This window comes from Neoarius graeffei, chromosome 13, assembly GCF_027579695.1.
Source record: "Neoarius graeffei isolate fNeoGra1 chromosome 13, fNeoGra1.pri, whole genome shotgun sequence".
NCBI lineage: Eukaryota > Metazoa > Chordata > Actinopteri > Siluriformes > Ariidae > Neoarius > Neoarius graeffei.
This window is the reverse complement of record NC_083581.1, coordinates 57591700-57605337: the sequence shown is the minus strand read 5'-3', so window position 1 is coordinate 57605337 and position 13638 is coordinate 57591700. Positions and strand designations below refer to the sequence as shown.

General features: G+C 42.8%; 1 protein-coding gene across 2 annotated transcripts in view; it reads left to right on the top strand.

The window, feature by feature from the left end:
* LOC132896951 (kelch domain-containing protein 8B-like) overlaps positions 1-13638 on the top strand; it is a 314670-nt gene that overhangs the window by 284747 nt on the left and 16285 nt on the right. For both annotated transcript variants that reach the window (XM_060938146.1, XM_060938147.1), the window contains exon 6: positions 10097-10198. In XM_060938146.1, coding sequence (XP_060794129.1) covers positions 10097-10198 — 102 coding nt within the window. The remainder of the gene's footprint in view (positions 1-10096; positions 10199-13638) is intronic.

The window sequence follows — 13638 nt, the reverse complement described above, 5'->3', positions numbered from 1 at the left end:
TTGTTAGCTATAAATTTAGGTCTAATTACTTCTGACAGTCTGCAAGCATTGCACCGTCGGGTCTTCAAGTCTGGCTGAAGCAGAGAAGCGGGCTTTCCGGGGTTTATTTTTTCGTTTTTTTTTTTAACATGCTCTATTTCTATATATCCAGGTTTGAACTAAGTCATTTTGGCAAGATTTAATTTAATACAAAACAGAAATGGTCAGACACAAGCACGCCAAGCACATGGGAATGTATTTTGCCAATTTTGACAGCACATGTTTTTTTAATGCCGCACCGTAGACAGCAAACGTTTAAACATGATCAAACATAGGAAATGAACGACACAAAGCATGGCTCAAAAACAAAAAAGTTAAATAAACCCTGCTGATAGTTGATGGTGTTGCAACACATCAGTGTTATAACCCAATCTCTACCCAACCACCCGTCATTTTAATTCTCCTTGGATCAGCACCAACCTCACATTTGGCCTTGGGAGAGTTCAGTTGATGGAAATCCGTCACACGATGGAAATCTTTAATCCATGTTTGAACCAGTCTGGCCTATTCTCATCAACTGGGTTTTTCTGTCTACGGAGCTGATGGTCACTGGATGTCTGTTGTATTTTGCACCATTCTGTGTCAACTGACTGTTGTGTGTGAACATTTCAGGACGAGTTTCTGAAATACTTAAATCAGCCCATTTGACACAAAGGTCAGTGTCACTGAGATCATGTTTTCCCCCATTGTATAATGTTCGATGTGATCATTAACTGAAGCTCTGATTATATGCCTCGTGCTGCTGATTGGATAACTGCATGAATGAGCAGGTGTATTGAGGTTTTTCACCCACGTGACCAAGTCATGTGATGCATCGTTAGGCTGCCATTTTGGACGTCACGGCTCGAATCAGTTTGAATGCGAGGAAGGCGACAAACGAAAAACATAAAAGAAAAAGGAGCGAGATGCAGAAAACACCTTCACTATCCAGCGACATAGGGCATTTACAGGGCGAGCAGAGGGAGAGGTATTTGCAAAAATTGAGGTTAGCAGGCTTAGAGAACGACGTTTACCTGCTTCCACCAGGATTGTTCACTGACGTACGGAAGTACACGAAGCCCTCGTCTTTACCTGACTTCGGCCCACGTGATCTGTATACCTATGTCGTTAAAAACCCATCGCTATACACAGGTATTGATCTGAAAGCGTATAAGAGTTTGGATGCCTACAAATATTTTGTGTCAGGCTGGGTAACATGCCTACATCAGCGGGTTGTCCCTGGAGCCGGTGGTCGCCATCTTATTACAGCTAAGGTTTGTTCACATTTTCATTTACTTTCAGTCCTCAGGATAAACAAAATGTTATTAAATGTCATTGAAATAACTTCTTAGTCTGTTGAGACATGGCCCGTTATAAATTTGCTGTTACCAGGCAATGACCAAGAACTGTATTATTAGGATCGGTGTCTGTGTTGTAGCAGTGTACTAGCAGCTAGCTGTTAGCACTAGCTAATGTCAACAACATCATAGCTGGTATGTTACTGTAGCAATGTTTACGTTCAGTCATTTGGATGACTGTTAAAACCTTTCAGTCTCAAGTTTTTCCTTTACTGTATTTACTAGTTTACTGTAATTATGATCCGGCAGCTATTTACACCGGATCCAGTGTAAATAGCTGCCGGAGCACGCTCCAGCTTGCTCCCCCTCAAATTAAGCAGCGCGCTCCGGCTTGCTCCCGGAGTGCGCTGCTTAATTTGAGGGGGAGCAAGCCGGAGCGCGCGCCGGAACCTCGGCCGGAGCACTCCGGGAGCAAGCCGGAGCGTGCTGCTTAATTTGAGGGGGAGCAAGCTGGAGCGCGCTCCGGAACCTCGGCCGGAGCACTCCAGGAGCAAGCCGGAGCGCGCTGCTTAATTTGAGGGGGAGCAAGCCGGAGCGCACTCCGGCAGCTATTTACACTGGATCCGGTGTAAATAGCTGCCGGATCATAATTACAGTAAACTAGTAAATACAGTAAAGGAAAAACTTGAGACTGAAAGGTTTTAACAGTCATCCAAATGACTGAACGTAAACATTGCTACAGTAACATACTAGCTACTATGTTGTTGACATTAGCTAGCTTGACCTTCAAAATGGCGGACACCGGGGCGTCACGTGACCCTGTGACGTCAGGTGAAATACCTCAATAGGTGTTCCGAATAAAGTGGTCAGTATTTTAAGATTGTTTTGTCTTATGGTTATGGAATTTGAAAATGAAACAAATGTAATAAATTGAATACCAGATATATAAATGGGTGTTAAACCAGTTCCAAATCTGTAAAAGCACCATAAGAAAGAGACTTATATGTCAGATTGATATGTTATCTTCCATTATTTACACAAATCATAGATTCATGTGCTAGTATTATGCTGTGATGGCATCCATGCTTCTTTTTTTTAGTCTGGTTCCTCTCTAGGTTTCTTACTCATGTTGTCTGAGGGAGTTTTTCCTTGCCACTGTCGCCACAGGCTTGCTTATTGGGGATAGATTAGGGATAAAATTAGCTTATGTTTAAAGTCATTCAAATTCTGCAAAGCTGCTTTGCGACAATGTCTATTGTTAAAAGCGCTATAGAAATAAACTTGATTTGAATTGACTTGACTTTTGAGTACTGATTTTAAATCATTTTACATTCAACATACAGACGAGATCATGGGACAATAGAGCATGTGTTACACAGTGTGTGTTTAGTGTTAGCACGTTGGAGTATATTGGCTAATCTAAATTGCACCTACATGTGAATGTGTGTGCATGTTGACCTGCCATTGACTGGCACCCCATCCAGTGGATGCATCGGCACTCTGGGATAAGTTCTGGTGCCACCACATCCCTGATCCAAAAAAAGCACTTAAAGATGATGAATGAATGTTACAGTGTGTTTTGAGGGTCAAAGCCATGCCATAAAAACATGCAGGTATTTTGTCATTTTTAAGTAGTGATTAAGTTAACACACAGTGAAAGCCTTGAGTGAGTATCTTAACACCCTTGGGGTGCTGCTGTAGATCTATAACACTCCCTAATGATTTCCTTTAATGAGGCTTTGGATCTCAAGAACAATTTCTTCTATAATTGAGCGTATCTACATCCTAAATCTTGTTTATCTGCTTTGCAATAAACAAACTGACATGAACAAGGAAACTCACCAAGATCCTATCAGTCTTTCAGTGCATTTCCTACTGAGAGTGTGAGAGAAGAGAAGGGGTATTGGGCACTGTGTGACACCACAGAATGTCCTGTGTGAAAGAGGGCTCATCTCAGAGGGTTGTTGACTCATCTTAATCATGTAGAGCTCATAAACTCCATCTACATCTCCTTTCTTCCTCCCGTTACCATGGAGAGGAGATTTGTGGAGAGAAAGGCTTAGAGCACAGACCTAGAGATCTAGATAGAGAATTAAAAAGAAAAGAAAGCAAAGACCAAGAAGATAGAAATGTTAGTTTATTATTTGTGACAGACGGCAAGGAAGGTCTTAAGTTCTGCATATAACTGAGTCCCTCATGCTCCACTTCTTCCTCATGCAAGAACCAGGATCCAGTTTCCAGTTACAGGCACTTAACAGAGAAAGAGCAGGAGGAGGGGATAAGAGGAAATGGATATATACAGTACCCTCCGATAGTATTGGAATGGCAAGGCCAGCTTTCATTTCCTGATATGTAGGAAATGATGGTTCCTAATGATATTGAAATTATACTGAGAATTTAGATGTGTTAATCTGTCTATCTATCCATATATATTGACACAAGTGTCTTACTGGGAAATACGTCACTGGTATTTCCAGGACATTGAGTAAAATATTTTCCGATATCTTCACTCAAGAGGGTATTGATGAATTGTTTTGATTAACTTGCGTAGTTTTTGTTCGTGAATGTGTTGGCTTGAAGATATGAAGTTTATCTTCTCGTGTTGAAAAGCTCGTATTTTCCAATATCTTTACTCATGAGGATATCGATCATGTCACTTCCAATGTTTTTCTGCTGACTTGACACGTGTTGTCAGAATGGTGAACCAGTTCAAAATTAAAATTCTTTTGATTAACTTGCGACCATGGTCTTTACATCAGACCACAGAACACGATTCCAGTCAAAGTTGTAGTATTGTTTTGCAAACTTCAGGCGCTTATGTTTGTGGTTAACTGACAGAAAAGACGTTTTTCTGGCAAACCTTAGAAATAATCTGTTGGCATGGAGGTGGCGTCTGATGAAGGTTTTGGAAACTTGGAAACCACAAGATTGAACTTTTTCTTGTAATTCACCAACAGTGATCCTTGGGTTTGTTTGTTTTTTTGCCTCTCTTCCCATCCTCCTCAATGTACATGGGGCAAAATAAACTTGGGTCTTCTTCCAGGCAAGTTTGTAACAGTTCCAGTTGGTGTCCACATTTTTTTTTTATTATTGCCCCAACAGTAGAAATGGACATTTTCAGGCAGGTATCTTTTTTTTAATAACCATTCCCTGACTTATGAAGATCACCACACTTCTCCCTCATTTGGATTGTCTCTCTCATCTCATTATCTGTAGCCGCTTTATCCTGTTCTACAGGGTCGCAGGCAAGCTGGAGCCTATCCCAGCTGACTACGGGCGAAAGTCGGGGTACACCCTGGACAAGTCGCCAGGTCATCACAGGGCTGACACATAGACACAGACAACCATTCACACTCACATTCACACCTACGGTCAATTTAGAGTCACCAGTTAACCTAACCTGCATGTCTTTGGACTGTGGGGGAAACCGGAGCACCCGGAGGAAACCCACGCGGACACGGGGAGAACATGCAAACTCCGCACAGAAAGGCCCTCGCCGGCCACGGGGCTCGAACCCGGACCTTCTTGCTGTGAGGCGACAGCGCTAACCACTACACCACCGTGCCGCCCCCATTTGGATTGTGTATTATCTTATCTTTCCCATGTTGGTGGATGACTAACCCTGTGTCCGAAATCACTCACTCGTTCACTACTCCCTACTCCCTATATAGGGAATTACTAGATAGAGGACTATATAGTGAGCTCGTTGGTAAAATGAAAAAATGTTTTCAGACACTAGTCCGTCGTGCTGGTATTTACGTCATTACTGTCTCATCTCATCTCATTATCTCTAGTCGCTTTATCCTTCTACAGGGTCGCAGGCAAGCTGGAGCCTATCCCAGCTGACTACGGGCGAAAGGCGGGGTACACCCTGGACAAGTCGCCAGGTCATCACAGGGCTGACACATAGACACAGACAACCATTCACACTCACATTCACACCTACGGTCAATTTAGAGTCACCAGTTAACCTAACCTGCATGTCTTTGGACTGTGGGGGAAACCGGAGCACCCGGAGGAAACCCACGTAGACATGGGGAGAACATGCAAACTCTGCACAGAAAGGCCCTCGCCGGCCACGGGGCTTGAACCCGGACCTTCTTGCTGTGAGGTGACAGCGCTAACCACTACACCACCATGCCACCCCCATTTGGATTGTGTATTATCTTATCTTTCCCATGTTGGTGGATGACTAACCCTGTGTCCGAAATCACTCACTCGTTCACTACTCCCTACTCCCTATATAGGGAATTACTAGATAGAGGACTATATAGTGAGCTCGTTGGTAAAATGAAAAAATGTTTTCAGACACTAGTCCGTCGTTCTGGTATTTACGTCATTACTGTCACACAATTAAAACATGCTGTCAGCTGGCTGGTGGGTTTTCAAAATAGTAAATACATGCATGTATTTTTGTGATAAATACATATTATACTGAGCGTATTTCCCACATTAATCAATACAAAGTACCTGCATCTTTCAATTTTTTTAAAAAATCAAGGCTGAATACTTTCTTCTTTGCCACTGCCTTTTATTAAATCAAATTTGAGACTTTTAATTTGATTTCTTTCAGTGCGACCACAATGCATGATGGGATATATTGCTTGGTTAGTGACCATCGGTTGTACACTACTTTTCAGTATGCATTGTGGGATACTTTGAGTGCACTATATAGGGTGTAAATAATCCTCACTAAGGTTTCGGGCAGCACTACAAAATGGCGTCCCCACTATATAGTGACCAGGGAGCGATTTCAGACACAGGGTAAGGGAATTTGGCCTCTGCGTCACCTCATATTTGTCCCCCAGTTAATCAGGAAGTCATGGATTACAGCTCGAAAGTTCCTACACACTCTAATCAACTCAAAAATCTCATCTCATCTCATTATCTCTAGCCGCTTTATCCTTCTACAGGGTCGCAGGCAAGCTGGAGCCTATCCCAGCTGACTACGGGCGAAAGGCGGGGTACACCCTGGACAAGTCGCCAGGTCATCACAGGGCTGACACATAGACACAGACAACCATTCACACTCACATTCACACCTACGGTCAATTTAGAGTCACCAGTTAACCTGCATGTCTTTGGACTGTGGGGGAAACCGGAGCACCCGGAGGAAACCCACGCAGACACGGGGAGAACATGCAAACTCCACACAGAAAGGCCCTCGCCGGCCCCGGGGCTCGAACCCAGGACCTTCTTGCTGTGAGGCGACAGCGCTAACCACTACACCACCGTGCCGCCTCAACTCAAAAATGTACAATTTAAATAGGAAACATACTTCAGTTACATTGTGTTCACTATAATTTCCAGGGGTGATAATAATAGTGGCACGTGTTTTTGTTGAAAATAATTGTTTCTTGATGAGGGATTTGTTTTTCTCTGAATAAATGTATTTCATTTAAAGGATGGATTTTTCTCAATAATCGTGGCGGGCACTACACACACACACACACACACACACACACACACACTGAGGAACAGTGAGTTCCAATGATAAAACACAGTGCTTTAGGAACAAACAATTACATTTTTGTTTGCAAGACTGCATGAATCTTATATCTTATAGTGTTTTTCGTGTGAAACTATGCAGAGAGGAAAATGTTCTCTTTCCACACTGCATGTAGCTCATAAACTGTCACTCTGTTTATATTCATTATTGACTTTTTAAAGAATTCTCTTTAATGCCTTTTGAGCTCTGCATCAGTCTGAAATTAATATATTTAATCCCTCCATTGTTTCAAATGATTGGGAATTTTGGGCTGTTGGCATTGAAAATAAAATCTTGCACACTTTAGTCCATATTTGTTTGCTATTGATACATTTATTACACAACCACTAAAATAGTGTCAGAAAATATAGTGACAGAAAAACAGAAAACATTTTTGCTGTATGTTGTCAGCCAGCTGTTTATTTCTCATCTCATCATCTCTAGCCGCTTTATTCTGTTCTACAGGGTCACAGGCAAGCTGGAGCCTATCCCAGCTGACTATGGGCGAAAGGCGGGGTACACCCTGGACAAGTCGCCAGGTCATCACAGGGCTGACACATAGACACAGACAACCATTCACACTCACGGTCAATTTAGAGTCACCAGTTAACCTAACCTGCATGTTTTTGGACTGTGGGGGAAACCGGAGCACCCGGAGGAAACCCACGCGGACACGGGGAGAACATGCAAACTCCGCACAGAAAGGCCCTCGCCGGCCACGGGGCTCGAACCCGGACCTTCTTGCTGTGAGGCAACAGCGCTAACCATGACACCACCGTGCTGCCCGGCTGTTTATTTATCCCACTAAAAATAAATGTAAAATCTGTCCGTGAATTCTAATCATACGTCATTATGAAAACATCCCTGTGCAGCACAGCACATACTCAGGAAGAAGAGGAACTGATTTGGATTGGATATCTCAGAAGCATTCTTGTGCATGTGTTATGATCATAAAAATAGAGCTTTAATCATTTAAAGGTAGACTGCCTTTCAGATTTTTTAAGTGTAGGTCATAAAAATAATTTTCTCCGACACCCAATTATTTTTGTTTAGTGGACCGAAAGCTACTGAATTAAAATCACAGACTTCCAATTTGATTAGGTTTTTTTATTTTTATTTTTTTATGAATTTAGGGCCATGTGGCCCTAATTTCTGGGGTGGAACGGTGGTGCAGTGGTTAGAATTAGAATGCCCTTTATTGTCATTTTACAATCAATTGTATAACGAGATTGGAGAGCTTCTCCCTTTCCAGTCCAAAAAAGTAAGTATAAAAAAAAATTAAATCCTAACAAATAAACATTACAAAAATTGAAATAAGTATAAAAATAAGTATAAAATTGTCTTATATCCAAGTATGAATATGAATATGAATGAGCTATGTACAGAATAAATAATAAATAATTTGTATTGCACAGAATGTGAGAGCAGCAGTGACAGATGTTTTGCATAATGTAGACATTATATTTGTGGTTGGTGTTGTTTCCTCTCAGAGTTCAGTATAGTGATGGCTCTTGGGAAGAAGCTGTTTTTCATTCTGGTAGTCCTTGTTTTGATACATCTGTAGCACCTCCCAGTTAGCACTGTCACCTCACAGCAAGAAGGTTCTGGGTTCAAGCCCAGTGGCCGACGGGGGGCTTTCTGTGTGGAGTTTGCATGTTCTCCCCGTGCCTGCGTGGGTTTCCTCCGGGTGCTCCGGTTTCCCCTACAGTCCAAAGACATGCAGGCTAGGCTAATTGGTGACTCTAAATTGACCATAGGTGTGAATGTGAGTGTGAATGGTTGTTTGTCTCAGTGTGTCAGCCCTGCGATAACTTATCCAGGGTGTACCCCGCCTCTTGCCTATAGTCAACTGGGATAGGCTCCAGCTTGCCTGCGACCCTGCACAGGATAAGTGGTTATGGAAAAATGTCTCTAAATTCTCTGCTATTTTTTCCTGCTTCACCATGACCCAATTTAAGATACTACGTCATGCATCACGTGGTGAGCTTTCCCCATTCGCACAAGGTATTGTGGGATACAAATTTGAAACAGGAGAGAAAAATGGAGGACATGACTGTGTGAATGAAATGTGGAAGATCGACTACAGTAACAGAAAGCGAGAAGAAAAGACGTTATGTTGCGAAGGAAAAGGAACGCAGGACCAAACTAATAAATATCAGGGGTCAGCGAGCACCTCGTTGTGATCAGCTGTTCATTTAGCGACAGAATGATGTACGTAACTGTCAGTGCACGGTCAAGGTAAACCTGTAGATGGCAGTAATACAACAATGTGGATGCCAGCTGCTGTAAAACCCAAAACAAGAAGAAAAAAAAAAGGTAAACCTGCACATGCGTACATGGACTTCCTCTGTCTGCTTGACTGCGTGAAGTGAGCGATTTCATGCACATTATTTGCCAGGGAATCCTTTCAAATTAAATAATTTCCCAGCCACAGAATGGCCTGGGTTTTTTCGTTTGTTTGTTTGTTTTGGTTTTTTTTAAAGATATTACTGAAATAAACATATATCACAATTACCAAATTTCAGAGGGAACTAAATTTCACCAAGTTTATGAAATCAAAAGGCCGTCTGGCTTTAAATGTCTCTGTTTTCTATATTTTGTCACTCATGGCATGGAAACATTTGCACTCAAACAGATGTACAGATCATTTTGAGCTGATAACAACAATGTTAAATAAATTTGTTTAATAAAAAAATGACTTTTTTAAATAAAAGTTTGTACTGTGCCAGTGGGGTCCAACAAATATTACATACACTACTACATAGTGAAGAGGACAGGAGGTTCTGAGACGGACAGGAGGTTCTGAGACAGACAGGCTAAAACGTGGCAGTAGAATGTCGAGCCAGGGTGCCAATAAAAGACAGTCACGCACTGCAGTAGAATTGACTGAGGGTCTCTCAGAGATAAACAGCCTGCACAATTTTCTGCACTTGTGTTTGTTTATCAGACAGATGGCTCAAGAGCAAATCAAAATGTGTGTGACTTGACTTGTTGACCTGCCCACGTCTACTGGCCGTTCTGCTTGTTTTGTGTTATTACATTCATTATCAAGGCGTTCTACAGAGCGCTCACACTCATGTCAGTACACATACCATGACATGTGACACACTCCTGCTGGACAGCCAGTTTCCTGATTCATTCTATAAACATGCCAGTTCTCACACTCATCTGAGCACAACATCAACAAAGGAACAAAAACATCGAATACAACATTTCAAGAGATTCCTTCCTTTAGTTGTCAGATCCGACATGAACTCTACCCTGACCTTTGACCTTCTGGTCCTTTGTTTAGGTGTTTGGTTGAAGCCCACAAGGGGCTCCCGGATGAGAGAAAAGCGGGCGGACTTCGTGGCTGGCTGTCTCGGTGGAAGGGTGATTGTTGCCGGAGGGCTGGGTAAGTGCTAATGGAGTGTGCCATATTACACACATAACTCAACCATGACAACGGCAAGAGTTTTGTTCAGGGCAATTATACAAACACCTACACGAAAATTACCTAATGCTCAAATGTGCCAACAAGTCATTATGTTTATTAATGTAGCTTGGACTAATCTGTTTAATTTGTAATAAAAGATTATTTATACTGGGAGATACTCATCTCCAAGTGTTCAAAATTGGGCGAGACCCTGGTTAGGTCACCGAACCATCACAGAGCCAACACAGAGACGAACAACCATTCACACCAATGGGCAATTTAGAGTAGCCAGATGACCTAATCCGCATGTCTTTTGGACTGTGGGAGGAAAAGGAAGCACTCAGAAAAAACACACGCAGGCACAAGGAGAACGTGCAAACGCCACACAGAAAGGCCCTAGTCGAACGTGGGACTCGAATCTAGAATCTTCTTGCTGTGATGCAACAGTGCTAACCACTGCGCCACCCCATTTACAATTAATTTATACCTATGCCTAATTTATGACTGCAGGTTGGCCTAGTGGTTAGCGTGTCCGCCTCTCAATCGGGAGATCACGAGTTCTACTCACGGTTGGGTCATACCAAAGATCATCATAAAAATGGTACCTATTGCCGTCTGGCAAGGCACGCTGCAATACAGATGTGAGCGGGGAGTCAAACTCTCGCGGTTACCAGAGGACTAGCCCCCCACTGTAACCCTAGCTATGTTATAGGCGAGAGGCTGAGGGCTACGGACATTGGTGCCACCACATGGCGTGGGAAGAGCTTTTTGATGCCTAGCTGGTCATTCATAGCGTAGCAAAGATGAGGTTGTTAGTGATGTCCTTCTATGGAGATCCTTGCATGACCAAAAACCAGTTGGTCACCCTAAGAAGACATATATTGATCAATTAGCAGATGATGCCAGGTGCTTAGTTGAAGACTTATGGAAGATAGAGATGAATGGAGAGCAAGAGTCAGGCGCATTCAAGAAATCCTCTTGTCATGATGATGATGATGATAATGAAAGGTCCCTGATTAATGGTTTATAATGCAGTAAAAAGGTGTAATAAATGTCCAGCCCTGTTGATGTAAATACAAAGTATAGGCTGTAGCTCAGACAGATGTGGCCATGCCGCGTGCACTTTCTGAATGAATTGTGGGGCTGATCCGATCATTTGAACCTGAAAACATGGAACTGACCCTGCACACAGGCATATACCGTAGCTGGACCCTTAGTAACTCCACTGACTGGCTGTTCTGCTTGTTGTGTTTTATTTTGGTCATTATGAGGTACTTTTATTCGCACTGACTAAACAGCCCTGCTGATTTCTGTCAGTGAAAAAAAACAAAAAAAAAAATCAAAACACAGCCAACTGTCTAGCTGTATCGCACTGATACAAATATGATTAATTTGCTCACCATTTTCTGTCACTGACATGCTGTGACCTTGCATTCACACGCTTGCAGTAAACACAGCTGTCATTCGCTCAAGAGAAAGCACTGAACCAGGCACACGTAACTTATCTAATTTCACTGATTGCAGGAGACTTTTGCTCTTTCGGTGTGCTGTTAAAGTAGGGAGTGGTTTGCTGGGAAATATACAAAAGCAGTAAAATCCACCTATTTTGCAGTTTCTATCTCAATTCATTCTATCCACATTCACTGGATATGAGTAATCGCGCGTTCTGATCGGCTACTCTAATATTAGGCTATCAGCTCATATACCATGAGTAGAGAAAAACAAAATGGCAGAGCGTGTTGCTGAACCAACCGAGGACGAAATAAAAAGTCTACTCGAAAACAAAACTCCAAAAAATACAAAAAAAAGCAAGAAGATATGGAATAAAAGTATTTGATGGTAAGAACGTATCTTTTTTTTCAAGAATTATTATTATTTTGCCGGTTTGTTTACATTCTAAGCAGAAATAATTTTGTCGGACGTTTTGAATAAAGTTTTTATTTATTGAATTTGCAAGTCATGAAACTTGGTACACTGATAGAGGAGTGGACCCTGATTGATTTCATCAAGTTTCATGTTGGTAAGTCTCACGCTCTAGCACCACCAACTGATCACAGTCTTACATGCGTTCATGCACGTAACTTTTGATCCGTATGTCCAATTTTCATAAGTCTGGTGCTGTTGGAATCCTTGGAGCTAGACGATTCCAACACACCCTGTGACGTCATTCTCCGCCTCATTAGATTTTCCGCCATTTTGAATTTTGTCCAAAGTGAAGGTAGAGTGACCCTGGCCGCATGTTTTGTCCAATCATCACGAAACTTGGCACACATGATCTCCAGTCCATGCCTAATGAATGATATTCGTTTCGCTCTCATACGTCGAAGCGTTCGCCCGTGGCAGCCAATCAAAATCGATGGTGAAGCCACCAAACAGGAAGTGAGCTCATATCACGGAAACGCTTTGACGTATCAAGACCATATTTAGTGGCATGACTTTGGACACCGGCGGCACGGTGGTGTAGTGGTTAGTGCTGTCGCCTCACAGCAAGAAGGTCTGGGTTCAAGCCCCGTGGCCAGCGAGGACCTTTCTGTGCGGAGTTTGCATGTTCTCCCTGTGTCCGCATGGGTTTCCTCCGGGTGCTCCGGTTTCCCCCACAGTCCAAAGACATGCAGGTTAGGTTAACTGGTGACTCTAATTTGACCATAGGTGTGAGTGTGAATGGTTGTCTGTGTCTATGTGTCAGCCCAGTAATGACCTGGCGACTTGTCCAGGGTGTACCCCGCCTTTCGCCCGTAGTCAGCTGGGATAGGCTCCAGCTTGCCTGCGACGCTGTAGAACAGGATAAAGCGGCTAGAGATAATGAGATGAGATGAGACTTTGGACACCATCCAAACTACCCTCATCAAATATGGTGTCATTTGGCCACTAGGGGGCGTCACAATTAGCAAAAATGTATTTTGGCTCATATCTCAGAAACGCTTTGACGTATCAAGACCATATTTGTTGAGATGACTTTCGGCACCAGTTCATGTACCCTCACCAAATTTGGTGTCATTTGGCCACTAGGGTGCGCCACAATGAGCAAAAACGTGTTTTGGGTCATATCTCTTTACGGATTTAGAATTACATCTAAATTTTCATGTTAGTGATGCTCTGGGATGTCCCTGTAAAGAACCTTGCCAGCCTGTCATCTCCATATGAGAATCCGCCTTGTGTCTTGGCCAAACTTTCGTGTGTTGACACAAAACTTGTCGTGTGGGCGTGCGGTCGCCTCTCTTGCCGGGTCGCAATGGCAGCGCACCTGAGCAAGCACACTTTCGCATTTTCTCTGGAAATGCATTCTAGTTATTGTTATTACCTCCGCCAAGGAGGTTATGTTTTCGGTAGCATTGATTTGTTTGTTTGTTTGTTTGTTTGTTGGCTTGTCTGTTAGCAACATTACGGAAAAAGTAATGAACGGATTGCTCTGAAATTTT